This window comes from Gastrolobium bilobum, unplaced genomic scaffold (assembly GCF_033153095.1).
Source record: "Gastrolobium bilobum isolate Gb01-03AN ecotype WA unplaced genomic scaffold, APGP_CSIRO_Gbil_v1 utg2164, whole genome shotgun sequence".
NCBI classification, from domain to species: Eukaryota; Viridiplantae; Streptophyta; class Magnoliopsida; order Fabales; family Fabaceae; genus Gastrolobium; species Gastrolobium bilobum.
This window is the reverse complement of record NW_026898827.1, coordinates 229,062-255,085: the sequence shown is the minus strand read 5'-3', so window position 1 is coordinate 255,085 and position 26,024 is coordinate 229,062. Positions and strand designations below refer to the sequence as shown.

At 35.6% G+C, this 26,024-nt stretch overlaps 3 protein-coding genes across 4 annotated transcripts; all 3 read right to left on the bottom strand.

Annotated features, from left to right (window-relative positions):
• LOC133284447 (bifunctional aspartate aminotransferase and glutamate/aspartate-prephenate aminotransferase-like) lies at positions 1–5,259 on the bottom strand. 2 transcript variants are annotated; one of them, XM_061481460.1, is made up of 10 exons: positions 3,176–5,259; positions 2,907–3,089; positions 2,716–2,809; positions 2,522–2,625; positions 1,868–2,116; positions 1,672–1,785; positions 1,390–1,473; positions 994–1,164; positions 753–866; positions 1–474 (listed from the first exon to the last, which is right to left on the bottom strand). In XM_061481460.1, the coding sequence occupies exons 1-10, from the start codon at positions 3,320–3,322 to the stop codon at positions 334–336; spliced, it is 1,401 nt and encodes a 466-aa protein (XP_061337444.1). In that variant the 5' UTR covers positions 3,323–5,259; the 3' UTR covers positions 1–333. The 2 variants fall into 2 exon arrangements, with proteins under 2 accessions (XP_061337444.1, XP_061337443.1); XM_061481459.1 differs by having other exon boundaries at positions 2,907–3,144; positions 3,219–5,257.
• A 726-nt stretch (positions 5,260–5,985) lies between these two features.
• On the bottom strand, positions 5,986–7,325 carry LOC133284449 (uncharacterized). The gene has a single exon (XM_061481461.1). The coding sequence runs from the start codon at positions 7,214–7,216 to the stop codon at positions 6,131–6,133; it is 1,086 nt and encodes a 361-aa protein (XP_061337445.1). The 5' UTR covers positions 7,217–7,325; the 3' UTR covers positions 5,986–6,130.
• Positions 7,326–11,069: 3,744 nt separating this feature from the next.
• On the bottom strand, positions 11,070–12,048 carry LOC133284478 (heavy metal-associated isoprenylated plant protein 23-like). Its single transcript, XM_061481493.1, has 2 exons — positions 11,886–12,048; positions 11,070–11,368 (listed from the first exon to the last, which is right to left on the bottom strand). Exons 1-2 carry the CDS (start codon positions 12,046–12,048, stop codon positions 11,070–11,072), a joined length of 462 nt encoding a protein of 153 aa, XP_061337477.1.
• Between the last annotated feature and the right edge of the window lie 13,976 nt (positions 12,049–26,024).

Sequence of the window (26,024 nt, the reverse complement as noted above, 5' to 3'; positions counted from 1 at the left end):
TTTACAAATCCAATATATACAAAAGATGTTATTTGCACAATAATCATGAAACAAATTTTAGGATATTTGAAAACCGAAAACCGATCCAATCCAAACCGAAAAAAATTGGATCGGATTTGAAAAAAAATCTAAACCGGATGGATGATTACATGATCAAACCGAAGGGATTGGATCGGATGAGTTTTGCTTCCAAAACTGATCCAATCCAGACCGCGAACACACCTACTACTAAATAATGGTAATGTTTAAACACAAATGAAGCTGTGGCATTTTGCTGAGCAATCAGCCACAACCTATTATTTTCATAATAAGCATATTACATATTGGCATTAATTAAACAAGTGCAGCAGAGCATAGAGGGATAAGTGCTTTCTTAATTCTCTCTACAGCAGCCTCTAAGGTAGTAAGGGATTCTGCATAAGAGATGCGAATGCAAGTATCTTCTCCAAATGCACTCCCCGGCACCAAGGCAACCTGTAAGTCAAAACAACAAAACACAATTTATGACTTACTAAGACCAAAAAGAAGTTTTATGACTACCATTTACCTCAGCTTTCCCCACTCCCCACTCCCTCTCTTTGAACTTTACATACATCATTAGATGATGATGTTCAACACTTTAGAAAAGCACTATGGATGAAGCATTCCAGAGAGATTTCATTCTTTTAGTTGTCATATTTTTTTTATAAAAAAAATCACTCCATATGGTGCCTGACTTCTCAGTCACAAAGAAAGCCATTAAATGAGTATACCTGGCCCTTGTCCAGCAGGTATCGACAGAGGGAATCAGAATTCTCAATTATACCGAACCCTTCTGCTTCTCTTCCATAATATGAGCTGAAATCAATGAACAAATAAAATGCTCCCTGAAAGTGAAAGGAATAGTATATTTATTTTTTCTGAGTAACATTAGCATACAGGAAAAGGAAGACACAAAACATAAGAGTACATAGCTGTCACGCAACAGGCTAATAAAAACAGTTGAGTTTGCACCTGGGGTTCTGATATTTTCACACCATCCATTTCTCCAAAACTCTTAACCAAGAAATCCCTTCGCTCCCTGAATGCATTCACCATGGTAGAAACAACCTCCCCACCTGCATAGCCTAGTCCTAATGCAGCAACAGCAGCTTTCTGAGATATACTACTTGCCCCTGAAGTGAACTGTATTCAGTAAGATGTGTCAGAAAGTATACTTTGCTTGTAAAGTAAATAGCAACACTAGTCCAACCCAAACCAACTGAATGATGGGAATTTTCTTATAAGTTTCTTCTCAAATTGCCAACTCTGGTAAACCTAAGCATCTATTAGATGTCTTGGAGGAAAAGGAAAGTTTGATGTTGAGTTGTTCATTGTTGAAAAAAAGTGGCAATTAAAAATACTACATACTTGACTCTGAATCTTTCCACATGCTGTAACAATATGTTTTGGACCAGCAACATACCCAAGCCGCCAACCAGTCATTGCAAATGCCTACAAGAACACAGCTTAAAAGCATCATAATCCAATCCCCATGCTCTATGCATTGCCATAATTTACAAACACACTAAGAAATACAGAATTTGCATTGAGTAGGAAACAAAAACTGGGGATCAACAGCAAACACCAAAAAACTTGTAGTAATTAGAAGTCACCCCCTATTAGGAAGAGAACATATCATTAAAGACTAACCTTAGAAAATCCATTCACAGTTAGTGTTCTGTCCCGCATGCCAGGTAAAGATGCAATGCTTGTATGAGTTGCTGGTGCATAAATTATGTGTTCATAAATTTCATCAGAGAGAACCTGTATAAAACAGCCATAGAGATATTGAAAGGAATTATCATTTAGGAGAACACATTCAACCGTCATGGATTTATGTCTGTACCAGAAGCCTGGGGTGCTTAGCTACAATTTGGGCTATCTCTTCAAGTAATTCCTTAGGGTAGACAGATCCTGTAGGGTTAGAGGGTGAACAAAGAATAAGTAGTCTTGATCTTTCAGTAAGGTTGGATTCAAGAAATTTGGGATCCAGGAGAAAGTTATCAGATATGTATGTTGGAAGAATCACAGGTGTTGCATCAGCCAGTCTTGCCATCTCTGGGTAACTCACATAGAATGGAGCTGGAATAATGACCTGAAACATTCACAGCACAAGCTAAATGAAAACCACCACAGCTTGCAAAAGAAAAAATAACATCTATTAATAAGTTTTCTAAAATCACATAAGATGCAATTTTATAAATGGAAACATGTGCTCAGCATGAGAGTGATTTTTATTTGCTTGACCCCAACCACCTGATGATAATCAAATTAATCAAGTAAAATAGAGAAACAAAACACGGAGCAATTGCTTTAAAATAGGCATGCCAATAAGTTCACACAGATTGCATAATGATATTACAAGCCTGTAAACACATACAAGAAGAAGGCATCAAAAGGATAGCACTACTGAAGCAGCATATACTATTGAACTCAATTTTTTACTCCTAATCAGCACAAATTTTGAATGCATTGAAAATTTTGTTCAGATATTATATACCTCATCTCCTGGGGAACAAACTGCAAGAACTGCCTGTACAACACTCTGCTTTGCTCCATTACTGACCACAATCTGATCAGGAGTATATGTAATTCCATTCTCCTCTGTAACAACAGTTGTGGCATATTATCAAACTCCTCATCTCACACAATAAATAAGATCCAAAATTCTAAAAGTGAAGCATTTCAAGTAACCCTTTAGCTTATGACAAATTGCTTGGCGCAGTTCTAATGTTCCAGCATTGGGGGTGTATCTCGTGTAACCTTCACGAATTGCATTCATCCCAGCCTACCATGCCCATAAATGTCATGACATGATTACTACACACCCAAAAAGAAGAACAAAACATTTTTATATATAATTTAGAAAACAAATTGAAATTTACCTCAGCTATAACAGCTGGTGTATCAAAATCAGGTTCTCCAGCAGCTAAGCGAATAACGGGAACTCCAGCTTGTAAAAGAGCAGTGGCTTGGTCACTAATGGCTACAGTCTTCGATGGTTTCAAAGCATTGACTCTCGGGCTCAAAGAAATATCAACATCTGTGTCATCAAAGTTGCTCTTTGCCTTTACCACAACAATTGTTTTATTCAGCACAACATGTTTTCCTTTATGCAGTGCTCTATAAAGGCAAGACAAGAAAAAATGTTAGCAACAAGTGAAACAGCATGCAAAGGAACGTGAGAAGGAACTAACCTGAGAGGAAGAGTGGACACGAATGGAAAAACGGAATGGACACTGGGGCATTGGTTTCCAAACGTGATTCTGGAGATGGTAATGCTATGTAGTGTGTTGGCCATGGAAATAACTACTTAGTTGGATTGATGTATGAGAAAGAAGCAAAGCAACGGTCATACATCAAGTAAAGAAGGAAAGTGTGTTATTAATAGTAAGAAGAGGAAGATGCCAAGATGGAGTTGGTGGGAGAGAGTTGGTGCATGCATGCGTAGGAAAGGAAGCAAAGCTAAGATGAACTTTTCTTCTCCTTCAAGTCTTCATCTGCAAACATAAACAATTGCTCCCCTGCTGCACTTAGAAAAATGTTTGAATAGTTTGTGTTATTTGACACCAAGGTTTGAATAGGTAGTGTTATTTGTTACTTTTTGTGTGTGCAAATAATGACTTTTTTAGGAACATTGTGTAATAATCAATTTTCTATAACTTACCCTTTCATCACGTAGCCTTTCTTTAATCCCCGTCGTCCATTTAATTTGATATTTATCTAACGGTTCCTAATGCATGTTCTCCCGGTAGACTTGTATAAGCTGGTCAATCTTATGCAATGCTTTAGTTGGTAGAGCTTGTTTCCTTGTTTGTGTTGGTCTACAACATCTATGATATTGTATAAAATACAGACCATGTTTGGTGAGAAAATACACGTGTAATGTAATTGTATTTCTCACTTATTTTTCCTCTAAGATTTTAACCTCCCTCAATCTCCAATCAGCTTACACTAACTTTTTTTTTTTTTTAATTTCTTTTGACAGTGTACTGATTAAAAAGATTTTTTACACATTCCATTGAGAGTTATTAACATCAAAAGGAGTACGCTTGCATGTTTGACAACACATCTAAACAAGATTTCTGTATCAGGAACAAACCCAAACAATGGGAACCATACATCCCTGACAGACAAAGGACCAGACGGGAGATTTCAACCCAGAATGCCATGCACTGAAGACTGAGCTCGAGACTGATCTTGCTTTTCAATTTTGCATGGAAAGAGGCGAAATCCTTCAACTCCTTCAAACAAAACCGCAAGAAAGAAACCAAAAAGCTAACACGTTGATGTCACCCAAGATACTGCTGATCTCCAAGTGAGGGCAGTGTTAATATTATTGAAATCTTCAAAACTCAAACCACCATCCTTTTTGCTAGTTCACAATCACTCCCAACTTTTCCAATGGATACCCCTTCCTTTCCCTGCCCTTTTGCTGGTTCACAAGCACTCCCATCTTTGAAGCTTCAGTCCAGGATTAACAACAAAGAATATTAATTTTAAACCGTTAAGGAGGTAGACTTGGTGTACCCAGAATGCACTACTATGTCATAATTTTCTTCAAAGATGAAGACTTGGGTGGTCCAGCATCTTAGATTCAGTAGATGACCCATGACATTCCAGGTCCCCCAGTAGAATCATCTTACCTGCCTGTTTATCTTTGAGGGTAAACATGAAACCACTAGTAGTAGTACCCATATCAGAGTTCTTCATATCTTTTGGATTATTGCAAGCCTTAGTGATACTGATAATACACTTAACAGCATTTCTATTGAGAGGCTTAGCTGTTAAGATCCTCCCAACAAGAGTTCTCCCAGCCAAAACCAAGCTACTCTCAACCTCCAATTCCAGTTGGAGGGTAGCCCTTTCCAGCTTGCAATCCAACCTACTTCTCTGCTCATCACCCTCTTCACTCCCAGCCATTACTTCTAATCCAGTACACCCCACTCCAGAGATGGTTCTTGCTGATCCCTGGAGGTAGACTCAAAAAAAGACTTCTTAAGGGCTAGAACTGAACCAAGGGGAAGGTTGAAGATAATAAGAGCAACACAAACTGAGATCTACACAGCAACAGCATCCTCCCAAGGAAGAAGAGGAACTCATACAAACTGAGAGAGAACTCCTACCAAGAGGGAAATAGATGATAATCTTTTTGCTCATCTTTTTTCCTTTTGAAACATCCAAACAGTATTTTCCATTTCTCTTTATTATTAACCACTCTCTTCCACTCCACCCAAATCCAATTCTTCAAGACATATATAGCCTTAGGAAAAAGAAAAGGAATGCTAGAAAAATTAAACAAAAAAAAAGAAAAAGAAATTGGGAATTTGGAGTTAAAAGAGAAGACAAAAAAAATTGCTGCTCCGTATGGTGAAAGAAAAATGTTAATTGCATAATAATTTGGTATTACATTTTTATCTCATTTTATACCTGAGGTAATAACGTTGAGGAAGTAAAAGCAATAAGCATATATCCATTTGCAGTAGAGTAGAACGGGATAAAGCAACTAAAATAGTAAGATCTAGTTTTTGCGGCAGAATAATGTCATAACGAAACCAACCCTAAAATAATACAATTTCCATTTATGAATGTAATGCAAGAGTTTTAGTTATAATCATTAGCCTATAAAAACTGGTTATTCTCGTTAATTACAGAATTTAGACGCTATCAGATTTTGAAAGCTTACGGACGAACAAGATGTGCACCAAACACACCTAATTCTTTTATCCATCAATGTACTTCTCTCTAGGCATCATACCCGATATCTGATAGAAAAAAGTTTGAATAATTTCTAGGTAGTAGGTGCTGTGCTTAAAGCACCCACTAAAGTCGCAAACACATTACAACCCCACAAATTCTGCATATAACTCAGTACAGCATGTTCCAACTTTCAAGTAGAACGGTATGGAAAGAAGTATGAACATTTTTATTTCAAAGTCACATAGATAGGCGAAAGTAGTGACTGAATGGGCAAAGAACTAAATTATGCATGTAAAATATGAAAAAGTAACATCCTGTTAATAAAACAAATTCGTCATACATTTGAAGAATGCTAGTTGCAGGGGGGAAATGGAAATGGGTGATGAAAAAGAAAGAAAAGAAACTAGCCTCATGTACGAGTACAGGTTGCATCAAAGTCATCAGGTGCAACACGAGCAATCCAACTACTAAGCGTTCTCTTAATATCAGAGTGATTAACATACGCCAATTCGTACATACTACACAAATTGACAACAAGAGTTTCATTGAGAGCCACGGTAGGAACCCTTTCAAGCGCATTTTCCAACACCTTGATAGAATCAGACAAGTCCCTTAGATACATCAAACACAAAGCCTTGTTGTTAACAGCCACTACATCCGAATTATCCCTCTCAATGCACTCTTCATACTCCCTCACTGCAGATACATAATCCTTCCCAACCATATACACCAATGCCTTATTTCGATTCACAAGATTCTTAACCTCAACCTCGCTCAACGACCCATTACTCTTCCCTTCCCCCTCGATTTTAAAAAAAGAAACTTTCGCACCCTCCAAGTCACCAATTTGCAATTGGATATACCCAAGTTGAGAAATCAACAAAGGATCGGAAGAATAAGCATCACGAGAAAGCAAGTTCTTCATCAAGCTCAAACACACACCAAACTCTTTCTGACTCAAATGGTGCCCTATTATACAGTTCACAACAAAAACCTCTCTTTTCCTCCACACATCAAGAGAAACACCGAGATTGTTCATTTCCTTCTCCTTCAGCTTCTCGCGCACGAAATCGAGGAGATGGTACAACCGATCCATCCCTTGCTGGCGTTGCCCCAATTTGATTGGAATTAGGGCATGGAGCCATCGGAGAGAGAAAGGGACCATGGATCCGACCCGATTCGAGTATATTTTCGGGTAGGTTTCGTACCTGTAGTGAGAGCTATCGAGGTCTTCAACGGAATCGAGCTCAGCGGAAGCTTCGTTGAAACGACGCAGTTTTGTGAAGGCGAGGACGTTGAAGGCGAGGTAGGTGAGGTGATCGTGAGGCTTCTGAAGGAGAGAGAGAGCTCTGGCGCGTGAGACCTTGTCGATGATGGAGCGCCACGCGCCGCGGGTGGCTAGGTCTTGGAGGGAATTCAGGTCGTGGCACAGGTTGTCGAACGGGTTCGAGAGTGGGTCCGTTTGTGAATCGGGTATGGTAGACTCCGAGTCCATCACTCGGCCGGTGAACGGAACGTCGCCGTTAGTGGGAGAAAGAGATTGCCGGAGCCGGAGGAGTTAAACGGATCTGACCGGAATCACAAAAAAATAGCGTTGGGTTCGCTGGTTATTGCTTCTGCACTGAATTAAGTGAATTGAGCCTGGTCCATGATCTATGGGCCGGGGCCTGAAATCAGCCCCATAAAATTGCATGGCAAAAAAATTAATTTAATGTTTTTTAATAAAATAATTATCAATTATTACAATTTTTTTAAAAAATACGGATCTATGCATAATGTCACGCTCCTCTTGGACGTCACATGTCACGCCCAAAGAGGGCGTCGCGTCCTGGTGGGTCACGCCCAAACCAGGCGTGACATGTGACGCCCAAAAGGGGCGTCCACCCCCCCCCCCCCCCCCCAACCACCTTATAAAAACTCTACATTTTCTTATTTTTTTCATTTCACTCCCATCCTAACCTCTTTCTAACCAAGTTGTGCTCTCAACCATCCGTGAAATTTTTCGTAGCGAAGCTCTGCCAACTTAGGTAAGTTCCTAATACCTGTTATTTATACGTTTAAATTACAATGCTACGTTACGAATATGTTAGGATTTATCGTATATTAGAGACTTAGAAAATAATGATAGTGACTTAGAAAATTTGTACCATCCTATGAATATTATAATGACTTAGTAATTTTTTTGTTACGTAGCTATTATTATTATAATTTAATTATGCATTGGGGTTTAGCATATATTAGTGATTTAGAAAATAGTGATAGCGACTTCGTAATTTGTGTATCATGTTATGAATGTTGTAGATTATTAAGAACTTTCTAGTGACATAGGTGTTATTATTATTATATAATTATGAAATTATTACTGACTTAGGGTTTAGTATTATGTCATTACGATTTAATTAGTGTTTGAAGTTTAATTATTATTTAATTACAAATAGTTTAGTGTACTATTTATTAATATTATGTCATTAATTACGATTGTAGTAAATACGTAGGGTTTATGCTTAATAATTTTGATAATAAATTAGGGTTTTGCTTAATTAATGTGTACATAAAATTAGATGTGACACGTGATTAATTTCAATGTTGTTTTATGTTATATAGTTTTTTTTATCATGGGTGATTCACCATCATCTGCGGGTTCGACATCCGATTCAGAGCCTGCCGATCCTAGTATGTACATCATACTTGGGCCGTATAGATGGGAGGTCCTGCGGAAGAGGACGCGGAGTGGCCATATTTCACAGCGAGTGTGGAATACGGAACATGTGCGTAAATTAAAGACCAGGCGTGGCAAACCACAGGGGGGGTCCACCTACCGGCGCTATTCCAGAGGTTGTCGTCGACTACCTCACACAGGCTGGATTTATACATGTTGCACGCATGCGACATATCCAGGTATGCAATTTCCGACGTTACAATTGATGTGATTATTCAATATATTGACTTAACATGTGATAATTGTTTAATTTATTTCAGATTGAAGCCCCATTGATTAATGTTTTGGTCGAGAGGTGGAGACCATAGACATATATGTTCCACATGACACAGGGTGAGATGACTATCACCTTGCAGGATGTGGCCGATATCCTGGGATTGCCTACTGACGGGCATGTTGTTACCAGATCTACATCCGAGGACTGGCCCGCTGTTTGTGCTGCTATTTTTGATGCGGAGCCCCTGGCCAGTGAGTTTCATGGACAAGGTGACCTCTGCATCTCATTCTTCGATCGTTTATATACTTGGTGGACTGATGCAGCTAGGGATCATGATCGAGAGATGTGAACTCATTTTTAAATGGAATAAGAAATAAATAAAAAAATACTAAATTAAAGATAAAAATTGTGTATGCAAAATGTAAGAATTGATGGTAGAGAAGAGATGTCAAGAGTGCATAGAGTGGTTGGGAATTATATAGAATTTTTTTATCCATTCATGCCCAAGGGGGCACCAGGGCCACATGTGTCACGCTCAAAATGGGCGTCACATTTTGGGCATCACATTGTGCAGCAGATATGTATTTTTTTTTAAAATGTAATAAATACGTAATTATTTTATTAAAAAACATTAAATTAATTTTTTTTGTCAAAATTGCATTTATAAAATCTCTTTTTTTTTTTTGGTAAAGAAGTTATAAAATATCTTTAAACAGGGGGAAAAAAGAACTTGCAAAATCTCTAGCCCTCTTACCAATTAACAATCTGGATAAATTTGATTGGACAATAATTAAATATTAGGTGTGAAAAAATATATTTAATGATATATTATGATAAAACTAGTTTAATTTTGGATGAATTTTCTGAGGTAATTAAACATGTTTTTCCATTGATAATTACAACATGCTTGAAGTCAAAAGCTACCTTATGAAGTAGGAGAGCCTAAAATTCATATAAATTTCAAGTAAAAGAACTCAAAGTCCATATAAATTTCACATTAGTCACTCATATAATCAACGTGGAACTCAAGTCTTATAATTAGATTGTAACACATTATCAGGGTAATAATACGTGGATCAAACTAGTAAGAAATTTTTTTAAATTAACTATGATCTCGAGATTGAGTTCAACGGAGAATATAGTTGTGTTGAAATATAATAAGACAATCTTTACTGTCTATGTGTTTCTCCTCGACTTGAATCGAACTGTTCAAATAATTGATTAATCGATAGATAATATCGAGAATCAATACTCCACCAACCTTTGGTCAGTTAGCTAATATCTCATGCAAAGGAAGACTCAAATTGAATAAAAGGCAAAGCAGAAAAAATAAATAAATGAAAGCTGATTCCTCCCTCACGTTGGTGATTATTATTCCTGTTAGCTACAGTTTCCGGTAGGAACCAATTATACTTTGAATTATTTAAAGGGTTCAGTGTGTGTCATTCAAAAGGATACAAGTTGTGTCCTTTTAGTGAATTACACAAAATATGACCGGTCATATTCTGTGTAATTCTGAAAAGTTTTTTTTTTCACTTTACACATCAGCGATGTAACTGAAGAATAAAAAAAAAAAAAAACTTTTTAGATTTACACAAATTATGACCGATCATACTTTGTGTAAATTATCTAAAAGAACACAATTTATGTACTTTTGAACGATAGTCTTTTTTTTCCTTATTTAAATTACAAGTATTGGTTATGGATGATTTTCTAACATCAGCGCCAGTGCAATGCCAGACTTTAATGAGAAGTTTTATTATATTTTTTTAATATTTGACGTCTTCATGGATGTTTCATTCAACTTTTTAATATTTTATAAAAAAATATTTAAGAAAACCAATACGGTATTAGGAATCCTTCTTAGGTTTTTATTAACTTATTTTTTTTTTATCTAATTTTAATTCTTTGTTAAACTATTGAATTTTTTACAGGCCAAATTTTGTAAACTACCAACTTTTTCTAATAACCTACCATGTTGCCCTTCTTTATTCTTAGTCATAATCTAAAACACAAAGTTAATTGTTGAAGACGCATCCCTCTGCAACAAAGGGCAAACCAGGCAGAAAAGAAAGCCACAACATCACAATTCATGCGTAAAGAGTCTCATGATACGTTGAAAGAACAGAACTCATCAAATCAAAGGTTGCCCTCTAAAACAAGTAACAACCAACCCAATTTCAGAACTCAATGTCAAGACTACACACTGCAAAACTAGGAGCAAGTAAAGTCCACAAGTCAAGACTACACATTGAAGCGAAATTTTTTTAGGAAAACAAGGATCACAGAAACGTCTCTTCACATCCACTAAATGCACTACACTACAAAAAAACAAAATAAAAGAACCTACTAATTTTGAAAACTTGAAAATTTACTGTGTGAAAACACTTTTTTTTCCCCATTCCCTTTAAACTACATGACAGAACAGGCATTTGGGTTTTCATCACTGAACATATTGGTGTATGGATCTTCATATGTTGTCACGGTTCCAATGGTGACAATGTTGTCCACTCTCCTCACATAACCAGGAGGAGCCTTCTTGTCATAAGCTGGAGCAGCATATGGATGAGCCACCATGTTGTAAGGCACATAAGGCCATATCTCAGCCTTTTTCCCTGTTGACTTGGCCTTCTTTAGGATCTTGTTTGCTTCCACATACCCAGTTACTGTCACTTTCTGCTGTTTCCTGTTTATCTCCACCGATTTTACACCTACATTCACCACCCATTTTTTAATTTCATCACCATCATGTTCAATGCTATATATATATATATATATATATATGGGTGCATATTTTCTTATGTTGTAGGATAGTAGTAGAGAAAAAAAATAGAGATAAGTTAAATGTGGGTCCCACATTTTAAATTAAAAAAGAAAAGAAAAATTAATTGGCACGTAAAACGAATTTGTGTAGGAAAAAGTTCTTATCTCATGTAGATGGAGATAATGATTTCCCTATATATATATATATATATATATATATATATATATATATATATATATATATATATATATGAATAACATCCGTTTATAAATTTTTTTTTGCAAATAACACTAAGTACGACCGGTCGTACACTGCATACCGGTCGTACACTGCATGATTAAAGTGTGACCGGTACTAGTTTGTAAGAGTTTTAAATAAAAAAGTTTGTAAATATAATCCGATCCTATATATATATATAATGACACAAAAAAGAAGAAGGGTAAGAGTGAAACAGAAAGTTATACCATTTAATGAAGAGAGTGCTTTCTTAACCTTAAGCTCACAGCCATCACAGTCCATTCTCACCTTCAGCTCTACATTTTGTAATTGCTTCTTCTTCTTCTTGTGATGGTGGTGGCTACTACCCATTAGATCAGACAAGTACTCAAGAGTGCCTCCAACTCCCATTTTTGTATGTTTTAGAAACAGAACCAAAATGGTTTATACCTACAAAAAAAAAAAAAAAAGACCACTTGGGTATGGATATGAATAGAGGTGCACAATTCAAAGATAGGAAAAAGGTAGCAAAAATGTTTCGATGATGAGTTTATTTATATATACTGAGAAAAGAAGTTGCAAGGAACTTTCTTGCAAAACAGAAAAAAAGATTCCTTCCTTTCTTTCTTCTTACCTTCTAATGATCAATAAACAATGCTGATCTCTGAAGAACTTCTTTACATATCTTGAGATATTTTTACCCTACTCAGGCTTTCTTATAAAGGCATTTCATCAGGTTCAAACAGAGGAATGGGAAGGTCGTGGCCCCCACCAACACTACTAAACAAGAGCCTTTTGGGTACTCTGAAATGGGTTCTAACTTGTTTAAAGAGAAATTTTGAACTTGGGTTTTAAGAAAGTAGACAAGAAGGAAAATGACCCTTTCTCATCTTTCATCTGTGAATAAATAGTAAACTTTTATGGTACTGCTTCCCATGTGGTGATTCAGTTTATATTTGACAATGTTGTTTATTGTTAAAAAAAAGTGGCATATCAAATGACAGCTAATAAAAAACTCTCTGGCTTCAATTCAAATTGAAGGGCAATGATCAATTAAGGAAGGTGAAAGCAGTTTCCCACTCCCAAGTCTGAATGAACAGCAATGTGTATGAGGAAACCCCGAAAAAAATAAAAACTAAAATTTACTTCAAATAAAAGCCAATGCATTTCACGTAACATAAATATAGAGTTTTTGTGAATAGTATAACACTATTTTGGAAAGAGTGTTGTATAGTGACATTTTGATGTCATGATTTTTTCCTGATATTATCTAGCAAGGAATCTTTTTTTTAAAATTAAAAAATAAAGAATAAAAGTATAATTATTTATAATAAAATAAAACAATCAAATTTAAATACGAAGGCTGCAAGGAAAACCACTATTAGATGGTAAATAGTTTTGTTTTGACTCTTTAGTGAATAATTTGAATTTTTTATAATGAATAATTTTGTAAATAATTGTAATAAATAATTTGGTTTTTTTTCTTTTTCTTTCTGATTTCATCTGCCGAATACATTATCATTAATGAATAGTTGGACATTCGTTCAGCACAGCTGTTAATTAAGAAGCTTGAGCAAAATAAATATTTAAATAAAATTTGTTTATAGATATAAAATAAAATCTCCTATGAACTACTATTGGTGGCCTCTTATGTATATGAATTCAAGGGAAGACAAAATCCCTAGTCTTTGACCAACCCGAGTGACTTTCCACTCAAACACGCTTACGCACGTCCAAACATCTAAGGGGTGTTTGTTTCAAGTTTTTGAAGATGATTATCGGTAATCCTTTTTTGGTAAATGTAATTACCATGTTTGGTAGAAGGAATAAATTACGTTTCTCGGATATCTAAGGATTATCGGTAATTTGATTTATAAAGAAAAGTCACTATTCAGATTACCAAAAATAATATGGTAATTCGAAATACCAATTAGAATACCAAGCAAAAGGGAGAGCACTACAATAAATTTTGAGACAAAAATACCCCAATACACATAAAAATCTAGACCCAATCTATCAAAAGTAAAAATAGTTTGGGGTTATTTTTGTAAAATAACCTCATATTCCAAGTCATATTTCGTTCTAAACCAAATATGGAATCAGTAATTTTTACCCAATATTCCCGGTAATATTTTGGCAAACCAAACACCTCTTTCGTAAGATTCCAAGTAAACTCAATTTCTACTGAATTCCCATTAATCATGATTCCCGGTCACCAAAAAATTTCTCCTGTACCAAACACACCCTAAATGTTACTAAAATTACTAGACTCTTATATGGTATTAAGGTGGCCAGTGGTTACATTTACAGCTGTAATTTATTTTATATATATATATATAGAGAGAGGGGTAATATAATTTATATAGACGTTTTAGTACAGCAACGACATGTGTATGGTTATGATTTCTCATATTTAATACTTTAATCTTTTGTATGGTTATATATGGCAAGTATATATATGACAAGTATTTGATTGCTGCATATACAGCAACTGCAGAAATGTAAACTCCATATATATATATATATATATATATATATATATATATATATATATATATAAAAGTTAAAATGTTATAATTTTCTTATGCATGGTAATCAGGGTTCACTAAAAATTTATTTGGCAAAGAAAAAGCAAAAGAAAAATACGTCATTTGTCATAATCCAAATCAGAAGCTACGTAACCTTTTTGTTTTCTTTTCTTTTTCTGAACCTGATTTACTTTACTATATTTTTCTTTTCTTCTTTTGTTTGGAGGGAGAGTTGGGAAGGGGTCACCGTGGTTTCGGTTTATTGGTTTAACCTGATAAAGAAGCCTCCTCCTTCAAAGTTTTTTTTTTCCCTATCTTGTTTCAATTTGGGAACTTTTGATTTGTCAATTATACTTTTTCAGCAAAGCTAACATTTCATTTTCTATTTCTAAGATATTTCTTAAAGGGAACCAAATGAAGCAATTTATAAGTAATTTAAGCAACTAGCTGTGTAACATCCCAAGATCTGGCAAGGGCAGGGAGTGATGATCGCCGGTGTGAAAGGGCACGGACAATGAGCGGCTCATGCCAAATCTTGCAACTTGGGGTTCATGAATGAATCGAATCAACACCCGAAAGAGAGGAATTCCAGAGACTGTGCTGGTATGGGACGATACAGTTAGGAATGGCTTATAAGAATTAATTAGTACTACCTATACTAACCAGATGCATTTACTTTTCGGTAGCCCAGATTGGAAGAACTCCACAGTTAAGCGTGCTTGACTTGGAGCAATTCTGGGATGGAGAAGTTTTCTCGAAAAGTGTGCGAGTGAGGACAAAGCACACTGAAAAGTCTCGTGTTAATGTGTAGGGACAGTCATTGATTCTTGCAAGTAGCCGGACGTTACAAGCTGATTAAGCTTTTTGCAATTAACAGCAACACTACAGAAAGCTCTCAGTCTAACTTTTGGAGAAAAACTAAGTGAAGTGAAAAGGAAAAAGGTAAAAAAAAAAAAAAAAAAAAAAAAACAGAAAAATGCACCAAAAAGTGGGTGAGAGTAGAAAAGAGAAGCATGCATCACGATACCACCCCAAAAATATATGTTTAAGCATTAAAGTCCCTAGTTAAGCAGCTTTTACTTGAGAACATGAATTGTACAAATTACCTCGAGGTCAAGGAAAACAAAAAGTTTAATAAAAATACTCGATTTATATCAGGCTCATGTCATGTCATATTTACACTGAAAAAGAAGATGATAAATTATAATGCTGAGGTGAGATGGAGAATAAAACTTCGAATTGTAGGATAGGAATTAGCAATTAATTGTTTCTTTGTTATAGAAAATTGTTGTGGACATGGACACACATGACAAATTGGATTTCTGTTTTTATGAAGCCCATCCCAGGTTTAAAGGATCGAAAAAGCATTGTAGTATTAATATCTTTCTGTGCTTTTTCTTGCTTTTGGGTTCTAGATTCTCTTTGTTTACTATAAAATGGCCAACTTTAATTAGGAAATCGGGAGGAAAGTTACAAAAAAGGCCTACCACGCCCTCTCTCCTTCTTCTTTTTCCGGTTGAAGTTAGGATTCGCCGTTGAGGTGGGTTTTGTAAGTTGTAACAAGCTCGCTCATAAAGACCTCAAAAGAATTAGAAGGAAAAAGGGTACGGAATGTATTAAGATTTAAGGGTTTTGAACTTGCACTGTTGTGTGTTACTCAATACTACTGGGTTGTTGTTGGGTTTGCTCTTTTACTAAAGTCCAAATGAGTTATTAGTATGAGAAGAGCCCAAGGAACCTAGAGCCCAATGAGCTAGGGTTTCTTGGAACCCAAATAAATAGTACCTCTTAAGTCATCAGCCTCCGAGGTCTTTTTTGTAAGAAAGAGGCAAGCTCAGAATCTAATCAGTGCCCACACACTTCCCCTTCCTCCTCGAGAGATAGTTTGGAAGATCTGCCACAATCCAGCTACAAGGAAGTTGTTCGTGTTGTGGCGCTGAGGTGAGCTGTTCGTGAAGAGGAATCCTACAAGGGAAGATTCTACACGAGATCTGCGCACCGAGAGGTAATTGTGAAACAAGGATGATTCGGTAAGCATACCAATGTACTAGGTCCTAAACCGCTTCCGCATAAATCTAAGATTTCCTACAATTGGTATCAGAGCCTTGGCTGTACATTGGTATGTGAATCTAGTTTCACTATTCATGTAATTAGTTTTGCTTCTTGAAATGTGGCACCTAGGGTTCTAGGATTATGGTATGAATCTAGCATGTGTATTTTATAATTCATTTTCATAAAAATTTAAATTTTAATCGGTAAAAATGCTTTAATCCATGGTTAGGGTCTCTCGTGTATTTCTCGATTTGTAACAAGGAGGCTAATCCCATATGATTAGGTTTCCTCCTTGCTTTTTTTTTTTAATTTTTCGGAATTTTTGTGTATTTTTCAATATTTTGTAAAAATTCAAGATCGAGAAATCGCGAGGAAGATGCGCAGTCAGCACTGTCGGAGACTTTTCGAGGACTTACCGATCTCGGAATGGGGCGATCTATATATGGTTGGAAAGAGGACGGAAAGACGAAAGCAACGGTGGGTGGATCACCGCCATCAGAGACTCCACGCTCCACCACGCGCCTCCACAAGAGGCTAATAGTGGTCGCCACTCTCCGGCAAAGAATGGGAGAGTGAGGGAGCGTCCGGCCACCTTTTTGGGTGGTTCCGGCGGCGGTGCACTCATCTCTATGTGGCAGTCCTTCCCCTGGAGTTTCGGCCTGATTTGACTTCGGGTGACGGCACGGCAGACCTGACGGCTAGGGTTCCTCTTTCGTTTCCTAGGGTTTCTTGCCAAAGGATTGGGTCTTTGGGCTTTGGGCCCATGAAAACCCTAAAGGGGCTTGAGACAGATACTATGGGCTAGGCGAAAGTTGAATTCCAAAGTTGTGACATTTTTTTTATTTTCTTTAAAATAGGAATGTCATGGATTAAAGTAATTAGATTTTATTATTTAATGCTTTTATTGATTGGTATAAATTATATGATTGATAACATGCTTTATTGCGATAACATGTCATATAGAATAGGTGGTGCCATATTATTGCATAACTTGTATCACTGCATGAGCATAATAGCTATTATGTCTTCAGCGACTAGTATGATAGTTATTATGGGATTATTTTGATTTTAAATCATCCTAAGAAATTAATTAATAATTATTATGATTTTTATTAAAAATCTAGATTAATAATTGAATTAATTAATTTTGGATAATTAACATCAAGACAAATAATCGTTATAGAAATTATTTTGATTTCAAATTATCCTCATAAATGATAATTATTATGATTGTTGCAATCTAGATTAATAATTAAGTCAGCTATTTGGATTATTTAAATCTAGAAAAATAATTAGAGAAAATTTTCCAAGAGAATTCTTTTATTTTGCGAGTAATTTGTGAGTTTTCTGAAATGGTCATGGAATAACACACGCTGCATACAACCTTCATGTATCATGATTGTTTGGAGCACACGCTGACGTAAAGTGACCGGATTTCAGGACCTTAATGCTTTCAAAATTATGTTAAGCTTAGTGCACGTTTATCGGCGCTCTTTCTTATATAGTTTTTGAAATCGAACAAAGGATACTCTCAATTAAATAATTCTTGGAAATTAGAAAATGTTGCTTATGTTGAATGGAAGGAGATTAAATGAAGAGATTAATTTAACCTTCAAGCGCATTATAGGACCATTAATAAAATAATCATGTGAAGTCCCATCGAATAAGCATGATTGGATTTTATTAGATTGGACTTAAATATCTATGGGAGGAGATTTAAATTAAGAAATTAATTTAACCTCCAGGCACATTGTGGGCCTATCAATAAAATAATCATGTGAGGCCCCAACGGATAAGCATGATTGGATTTTATTGGGCCTTAATAATTTCAAAATTTTAATAAAGTATTGTATGACCCATCGTCGATAATACTAAGTTATTAAAGATAATTTTGAAATTAAACAATGAATTCGACTGAGTTTATGAAAATTCTCAAACAAAAATGTTGAATGGGTGAAGGTTTTAAAAATTAATTAATTTTAAAAACCTGCGGGCTCCATTTGTGGGTTTATTAGTGAAATGGTTATCGCTGAAGCCCCATCGGATAAGGATAATCAGATTTCACTAGATTAAATCTTAATAATTTCAAAATTTTAGTAAAGTATTGTACGGCCCATCGTCGGCAATCCTTAGACACTAAGGATAATTTTGAAATTAAACAATGGTTAATTAAATTCAACTTTGGTAAAATTGTTAACCCTCCCATCGAGGCTCTGGCAATGGCACTGAAGGCCCAAATAACAATTTTGGTTTTTACAAGTGACTTGCCCATCGTAAGCCTTGTAAAGATAAACTGAAGAATTGTTAACAATAAACAAGAGCAGTTATGAGAATCTACTCGCACTTCGTTTGTTTATTGCATTATTTGTTTATAATTGTGTGCTTTGTATGTTTTTCAGAAAATATCTTAGAAATGATTTTGAGTCGAAAACCTCTAGATGGTACCAACTATGAATAAGTGAAAAGCAAATTTTTTGATATTGTTCTAAAACATGGAAGCTAAAATTTGTTCTGACAATGCGAGGGCCATAGCAACCTGCAGAGGATGCGTCTAAGGAAACTAAGATGCATTTCTCAGATTGGGAAAGGACAGATATGGTAGTTCGCTGCTATGTTATTGTCAGTCTTTCCAAATACTTGCAGAAGCAAGTGTACATGATTAAGAATGGAGTAGAAATGCTTCGTACTCTTAATGACATGTTTGCTGCGTCTAGCAGTTCTGCTGGACAGAATGCAGTCGGTGCAGTTTTTGCTAAGAGTCTTGGTTATCAATTGTAATCATGTGAGGCCCCAAAGGGAAACCCAAGGGTGGTAACAAGAACAAAATGACTTGGTTATCAGTTGTCAAACCAGTTGCTATGAAGAAGCCGCAAGGCAAGTTCTTCAAGTGCAGACTGATGGGATACTGAAAGAAAAATTGTCCAGAGGTGATGAAAAGAACCTGACATGGGCATATCAAGGCCTGATCAGTGAATGAATTATTGATTCAGGAATCACTGATTATGTTTGTTACTCTTTGTAGTAGTTCAAACATGGCATACCTGTCAGCAATGGACATAGATATTTTAAGCTTGAAAATGGAAACTTGTGTCTGCATTTGCAGTAGGACAAGTTATTTATACGACTATGGTTTTGAGTGACTGTTTATTTGTTCCGGATTTCAAGAGGAATTCAATTTTTGTTAGTTGTTTTGGTTAAAACATGGTTTGACAATGCAATTGATTCCTCAATTACATTTCGAAGTTCATCTTCGTCTTGTTTTGTTCTGGTACATTGTTTAAATAGTCTTTATTACCTATGTCCTATACCCTTTTTAAATTTGTTATGTTGAATGGAAAGGATGATGAACAAGAACTTTCACCAAAGAAATAAAAGTTTCAAATGAAACATAACTTTGGCCTTTGTGATTGAGTCATATTATCTCAAGTAGGAAACATATTTTAGTTAAAAGAGGGACTGAAAGTTCAATAATCTTTTAACTAACAGCTACATGTTAGTCCTATTTGGAAGGTAAAGTGGCCAAGCAATCCTACAAGGGCCAAAAAGGTTTGCGCAACTATTCAACTGGAACTGGTACATACTAATGTATGTGGACCAATTAGTGTTCAGACCAGAAGAGGTGATGAGTACTTCATTATATGAATGTTTACTCTGGATTTGGACAGATGAACCAAGTGCGCTATAAGTCTAAAGCTTTTGGAAATTTCCAAGAGGTTTAAGTCTGAGGCAGAAAAGCATGTAGGTGTTCAAATCAAAACACTTTGGTCTACTAAAGTGTTTGGCTACCTGTCCGGTAACTTCAGGTCTTACCTGATTTAAGAGGGGATAGTTTTTGTAACTATCAACTCTAAGAACGCGTTAGTTGAATGAAGTTGCAGTATGCAAAAATCAAATATTTCTAGACTTGGTGAAGATCATGTTCAGTTATTCATCTTTGTCAATGTTGTTCAAGGGAGATGCCTAAGAGAAGGAAATGTATCTTCTTAACTTGATTCCGTCAAAGTTTGTTGTAAAGACACCTAAAGAATTATGGAAAGGGTGCAAGCCTAGATCAAACCATATTCGGATTTAGGGTGCTACGGCACACGTCCTACAACAGCAGTCAAATGAGATGGAATCTTGTATGGAAGAGTGCATATCTTTTGGCTACCCTAAGAGAACTAAGGATGATTTCTTATTTAGTCTTAAGGACAAGATCATCTAAGTGAGCACTCACATGATTTTCTTAAAAGAGGACTAGATAAGAAATTATAAGCTCTTAAGTTAGGTTATTATTGATGAGATTTATCTCAAATCAAGAATTTCCAGAATCTCTAGAAGCTTCATCTATTGTTCCCTTGATTGTTCAAGAGGGGATAGATATATCTCTAAGTGAACAAACAAGAGAACCATGATTGGAAATTCAACATGATAATATATAAGTGAAAATAGTAGAAATATTAGTATCACATGTAAAGGAACAATATTAAGGATAAGCGGATCCTCAAGAAATTGAAGATCCATCATTTGACCCACTCTTTGTTTTACCTATAAATACACAAGGTCTAGTGCAGTACATTCGTAGTGGGAGAGAACCTTGTTAACTCTCAAGTTGTTTCTTGTTGAGTGATATTGATCCTACTAGTTACGATAATGCACTAGAAGATGTTGTTGATCAAGTGTTGCTCAGGCTATGAACAATGAGATGAAATACTTGTATTTCAACTCCGTTCGGTCCTAGTAAAGACACCAAGAGGGGTAAAACCCACAAGGTGCATGTGGACATAAAAGGCAAAGAGAGGATGGACAGAAAGGTGAAAACCTTCAAAGCTAGCTTGGAGGCATTTTTTGCCAGACGCCATGCTTGAGTCTATCCATATTCTCTTAGTTTCTATAAGTCTCAATTATGAGATTTCATTTTGGGAGTTGGATGTCAGGATATCTACATACAACAACCAAAAAGGTTTATAGCAAATGAGTAGGAACACACGGTATGCAAGTTGTGAAAGTCTATTTCATAGACTTAAGCAAGCATCCAGGTCTCGAAACATCAGTTTTGATCAGGTTATCAAAATTTTGATTTTGAGATAACCTTGATGAATGATATATATTTGTACGTAAAGGATACAACAGAAGACAATAGCTTTTCTGGTACTTTATGTAGATGATATGCTCCTTATTAGAAACAATGTGGAGGTAATATCAAGCATAAAGAGTTGGCTAAGTTAGTGTTTTGGTATGGAAGTACTGGGGAAGCCAATTATATTCTTAGTATAAAACTCTTATGAGGCCGGAAGAATAAGTTGTTGGCATCACCTCAGGCTACTTACATTGACAAAATCCAAAATTCAACATGAGAATTCTAAGAGAAGAATTATAATTCTCAGATGTGGAATTCATCTTCCTAAGGAGTGACCAAAGACTTCTAAGAAGGAAGAATGCATGAGCAAGATATCTTATGCTTTGGCAAAGGTAGACTCACGCATATCATGTTGGGCATTAAACCAGACATCTGTCACGTAGTGGGAGTAGTGAGATAGTACCATTTTGAACCTAGAGGAATACTAGATTATTGTTAAGCATGTACTCAAGTATCTTTTGAGAACGAGAGATTATATGCTGGTATATTCTAGTGGGAGTCTTGAAAAGCTGAGTTTTCAAAAATTCAGTTATTTCAAGTGGATATTGACTCAAGAAAATCAACCTCGAGCTATGAGTTTTTCACTAAACTCAGATAGCATTAGAGGTGGATCTTGCAGACCCAGTTCCTAAGAGTTTGCCTGGACTTGTGTTCGAGAGACATGTTACTTCTTTGGGTCTTAGGAGGATCCCAGACTTGCATTAAGCAAGTGGGAGTTATTGGTTTCATTGTGCTCTTAGAGTAAGACGATGAAACAATAAAATAATTTTCTGAATTTCATAAATAAGGTTTTATTTATTTATTTTGCGCACTATTTACAAACATAAAGGTCCGGATCAAATTGTGGAGTATATGATCATATGGATACGTTCATGGAGGACATGATCATAGGATCTCACAATTGATGAATGGAGTCACAGCCGTTAAATAAAGTTGGGCACTTTATTCAGGCTGCAATATTTTATGAAATGATTTTGTCTGAATCATTGTAAAATATTGGTGTGAATTAACATTCACATTGAAAGGATCAAGGAGAGATTTGATTAAGGTTGTTTTTCTGTCATAAGGTATCAAATCTCCAGTTAACTATAGTTATGTGATTGCTCTTAATCCTGAGTTTATTATAAATAGGTAATCTAATAGTTTTCATTCTTTGATTTACCAACGGGTGAGGTTCGATCTATTGACGACCAATAACTCGGTATTTTGGGAGTGAGATTATTTGATTATCGATATTTATGAGATAAACAACATGGAATTTGTAGGATATGTCCCCTTGATATGTTTCGGTACTTGGATATTAAAGACACTGGCCAGTACATGTAATCCATCAGAGAAACTATCATAGTCAAGGGAATAAATAATTGATTGAGTTACATAAACCTTGTCAATCAATTATAGACATTCTACAAAGGGGCGATGCATATTCATGTTATAAGTGTTGTTAATCTTGGAGTTCAAGTTCGGGCTTTTAGTGGAGTAGCACCGAATTAGATAATCATTCGTTGATTATCAGGAGCCTTGATTAATAACAGATGGTAGATCCCCAAGCTAGCTCGAGACAAGGGATGGGGTATTTTTTTGGATAGATGATGACTTATGGGTTACATGATCTTGGGTTTTACGACTCAAGTTTGTATCCAAAAGAGCAAGTGGGAGATTGTTGGGTTTGCTCTTTTACTAAAGCCCAAATGAGTTATTAGTATGAGAAGAGCCCAAGGAACCTAGAGCCCAATGAGCTAGGGTTTCTTGGAACCCAAATAAATAGTATCTCTTAAGTCATCAGCCTCCGAGGTCTTTTTTGTAAGAAAGAGGCAAGCTCAGAATCTAATCAGTGCCCACACACTTCCCTTTTCTCCTCGAGAGATAGTTTGGAAGATCTGCCACAGTCCAGCTACAAGGAAGTTGTTCGTGTTGCGGTGCTGAGGTGAGCTGTTCGTGAAGAGGAATCCTACAAGGGAAGATTCTACACGAGATCTGCGCACCGAGAGGTAATTGTGAAACAAGGATGATTCGGTAAGCATACCAATGTACTAGGTCCTAAACCGCTTCCGCATAAATCTAAGATTTCCTACAGTTGTTTCGGTGACAGTGGGTCTTAGGAAAAGCTCGTAAATGTGAGGGGAAAGGGTCATACGACCTAGTCTTTGGCTTTTTGACTACTCTAGCTCTTAATTAACAATTAATTATTAAATTGACCCTGTTTATAAACTATTGCAAAAATTTAAACTTTTGAAAAAATATAACATCAATTTACCCTTGTTTGACTGTTGATCACCAAGTTACTCGAGTATCCCTTCCTTACCTGAGTATATTTCGCAAAATTTAAATGTTTTTACATACGTTGAGTTTTTACCCGAATAGGTAAGGGGATATCCGGGTACTAAGCCTACCCGGGTAGGTATGGAGATACCCGGGTACAGCCTACCCGGGTACAGCCTACCCGGGTGCACTAGTACAAGTTATCCGAGTAGACCAGTCCATATAGGAGCAGTCATGATGATATCAATTTCGCAGACACGGGAAGTCAGCTCGCCATGCACATAGTTGAGTTTCTGGTAGAATGCTCTCACCATAACATCTGAGTACGGGCACCGCATCTCCGCAAGCACATGTGTCTCTTCAAGAAGTGGCACAATGTCGAAACGCTCCATGTTGAAGGGCGAATTAGTAATTAATTATTAAATTAAGGCTACAGTGGTCAAAAGCCCCTAGTCTTTAGAGTGTGTTTGGTACGCTGATTTTATTTGGGTGCCAGGGAAAACATCATTCGGAAAAAGGAAAATATGTGTTTGGCACCAAAAAAATAGCTAGCTTCTCGGATAAAATATTATCAGATTTTTTGTTTTTATGTGGGAAATCCTATACGGCATGCAACTCAGGTTGTCCATCGATAGTGTGGGATACGTTGTTGCCCGAGGAAGTAAAAAATGAAGTGCAAGAAAATGAACCAAAATAACCTTCTTGATTGTACCATATGTGAACAACTCTTTTTGAATGAAAAGGTAAAGGTGGAGTTATTTTTGTAAAATAACTCCACATTCCTACTATTATTTTACAATCAATCAAGCAACAACTTGGAAAACTTAATCAAATAATTGCAGGAAAATTTTGGTCAATCAAACACTTTTTTGTTACTTACCCGATAAAAAAAATTTCCACATATTTTTCGGTAATATTTTCTTCCCATTAAAAAAAAAATTATCTTGTGCCAAACACCTCCTTATTTTCTTTCCATTCCAATGATCGACCATTGATATATTGCACCAATGCCAATATATTACATAGATACACTCATATCTATTAAGGGTAATATTTTCTTATGTTGTTGAAGAAAACTTACCTCATGCCATAAATTCTTCGAAATTTGAGCCAATAATTTTCTTTTTTTTTATAATGTGAGACCCATTTGAAAATGTCTTTATAGGAGATACTCTTCAACGACATAAGAAAACACAATCCCATCTATTAATTTATGGGTTTTACTTTTATCCTTTAACATAATACAACAAATTTTCCTACTCTCACAACATTTTGTGGGGCCCACACTTTTTAAAACAAAAAAATAAATAAAAAATTAAGACACGCAAAACGAATCTCTATAACATTACACAATCATTTTTCCTACAACATAACTCTTATAAAACCCTTAATTTATCGACCCCTTGAAATTGGTGTAGACAGATATGGTTTGGTAGGAGACATAATGTTGTTTGGTACTTTGGTTCAAAGTACCAATCTCCATTAGAAAGAGGTTTCTTTCCACTTTCCACTTTCCACTTTCCAGCTTTATTCAACGAGAATACCTATTTCTCTTCATTTGTTTCTCCCTGGTTTTAAATAATAAACAAGCACAATGCATAATTTAATTCAACAGAAGGAAAATAATTTCCTAATCGTTAGAGATTAATGATTTTTATTTTTTTTTATTTTTTTGTCTTTTCAAGAAATCATACTTATATGTATCTGACATACATTGATACTTGTATCATGAAAAAGGGTCATATATAAAATTATTTAACTCAAATGGTAAGATGTGAATGTAATGAGCTTGATCTTACAAGGATTTTTTTTTTTTTTCATTCACCATGTCATTTAAAAATTGTGTATCAGACAAAACTTGGGGACAGATCACATTCATCCTTTAAAAAAAAAATAAGAATGAGATGCCGAAGATTTGATTATATTAATATGGGTTTAACATTTTTTATGTTTCAGGAAATATAATTATCTCCTATAAATATATTAAAAATGTATGAAACTCATATGGGGTCATGTAAAAAAAAAAAAAAATTAAGTCCCGCAAATTTTTACATATATACAGGAAATAAAATTATTTCTTATAACATTTTAAACCCATATTAATATATGCCTACTATCTTACTCAAATCTTCGGCATCTTATTCATAAATTATTTCATGATCCGTCTTGGCTACCTTGAAAGTCAGAAAGGAAGACCTGGACAGCGACATTATTGGTGTAGTAGGAATAACATAAGCTAAAATCACATATCTAACATATACATGTAAGCTGGAACCTTCTTACTTTCAGGTCATCATATTGTGCAACGCATTATTTGGTTCAAGGGATTTGTTTTATTCTATGAACCAGTTGTCCAATAAATTTTTTTGTTGTTGGCTAAAAATAATGAATACAAGTCTAATTAAGCTGGCTTACAGGCATAGTGG

Coding starts and splice junctions, on each gene's coding strand:
- LOC133284447 (XM_061481459.1), bottom strand. CDS start 3,322: ATGGCCAACACACTACATAGCATTACCATCTCCAGAATCACGTTTGGA. Junction 1,165..1,389: donor GTGGAAAGATTCAGAGTCAA/GTATGTAGTATT, acceptor TACTGAATACAG/TTCACTTCAGGGGCAAGTAG. Junction 475..752: donor ACCTGCTGGACAAGGGCCAG/GTATACTCATTT, acceptor TTTGACTTACAG/GTTGCCTTGGTGCCGGGGAG.
- LOC133284449 (XM_061481461.1), bottom strand. CDS start 7,216: ATGGACTCGGAGTCTACCATACCCGATTCACAAACGGACCCACTCTCG.
- LOC133284478 (XM_061481493.1), bottom strand. CDS start 12,048: ATGGGAGTTGGAGGCACTCTTGAGTACTTGTCTGATCTAATGGGTAGT. Junction 11,369..11,885: donor AGCACTCTCTTCATTAAATG/GTATAACTTTCT, acceptor TGGTGAATGTAG/GTGTAAAATCGGTGGAGATA.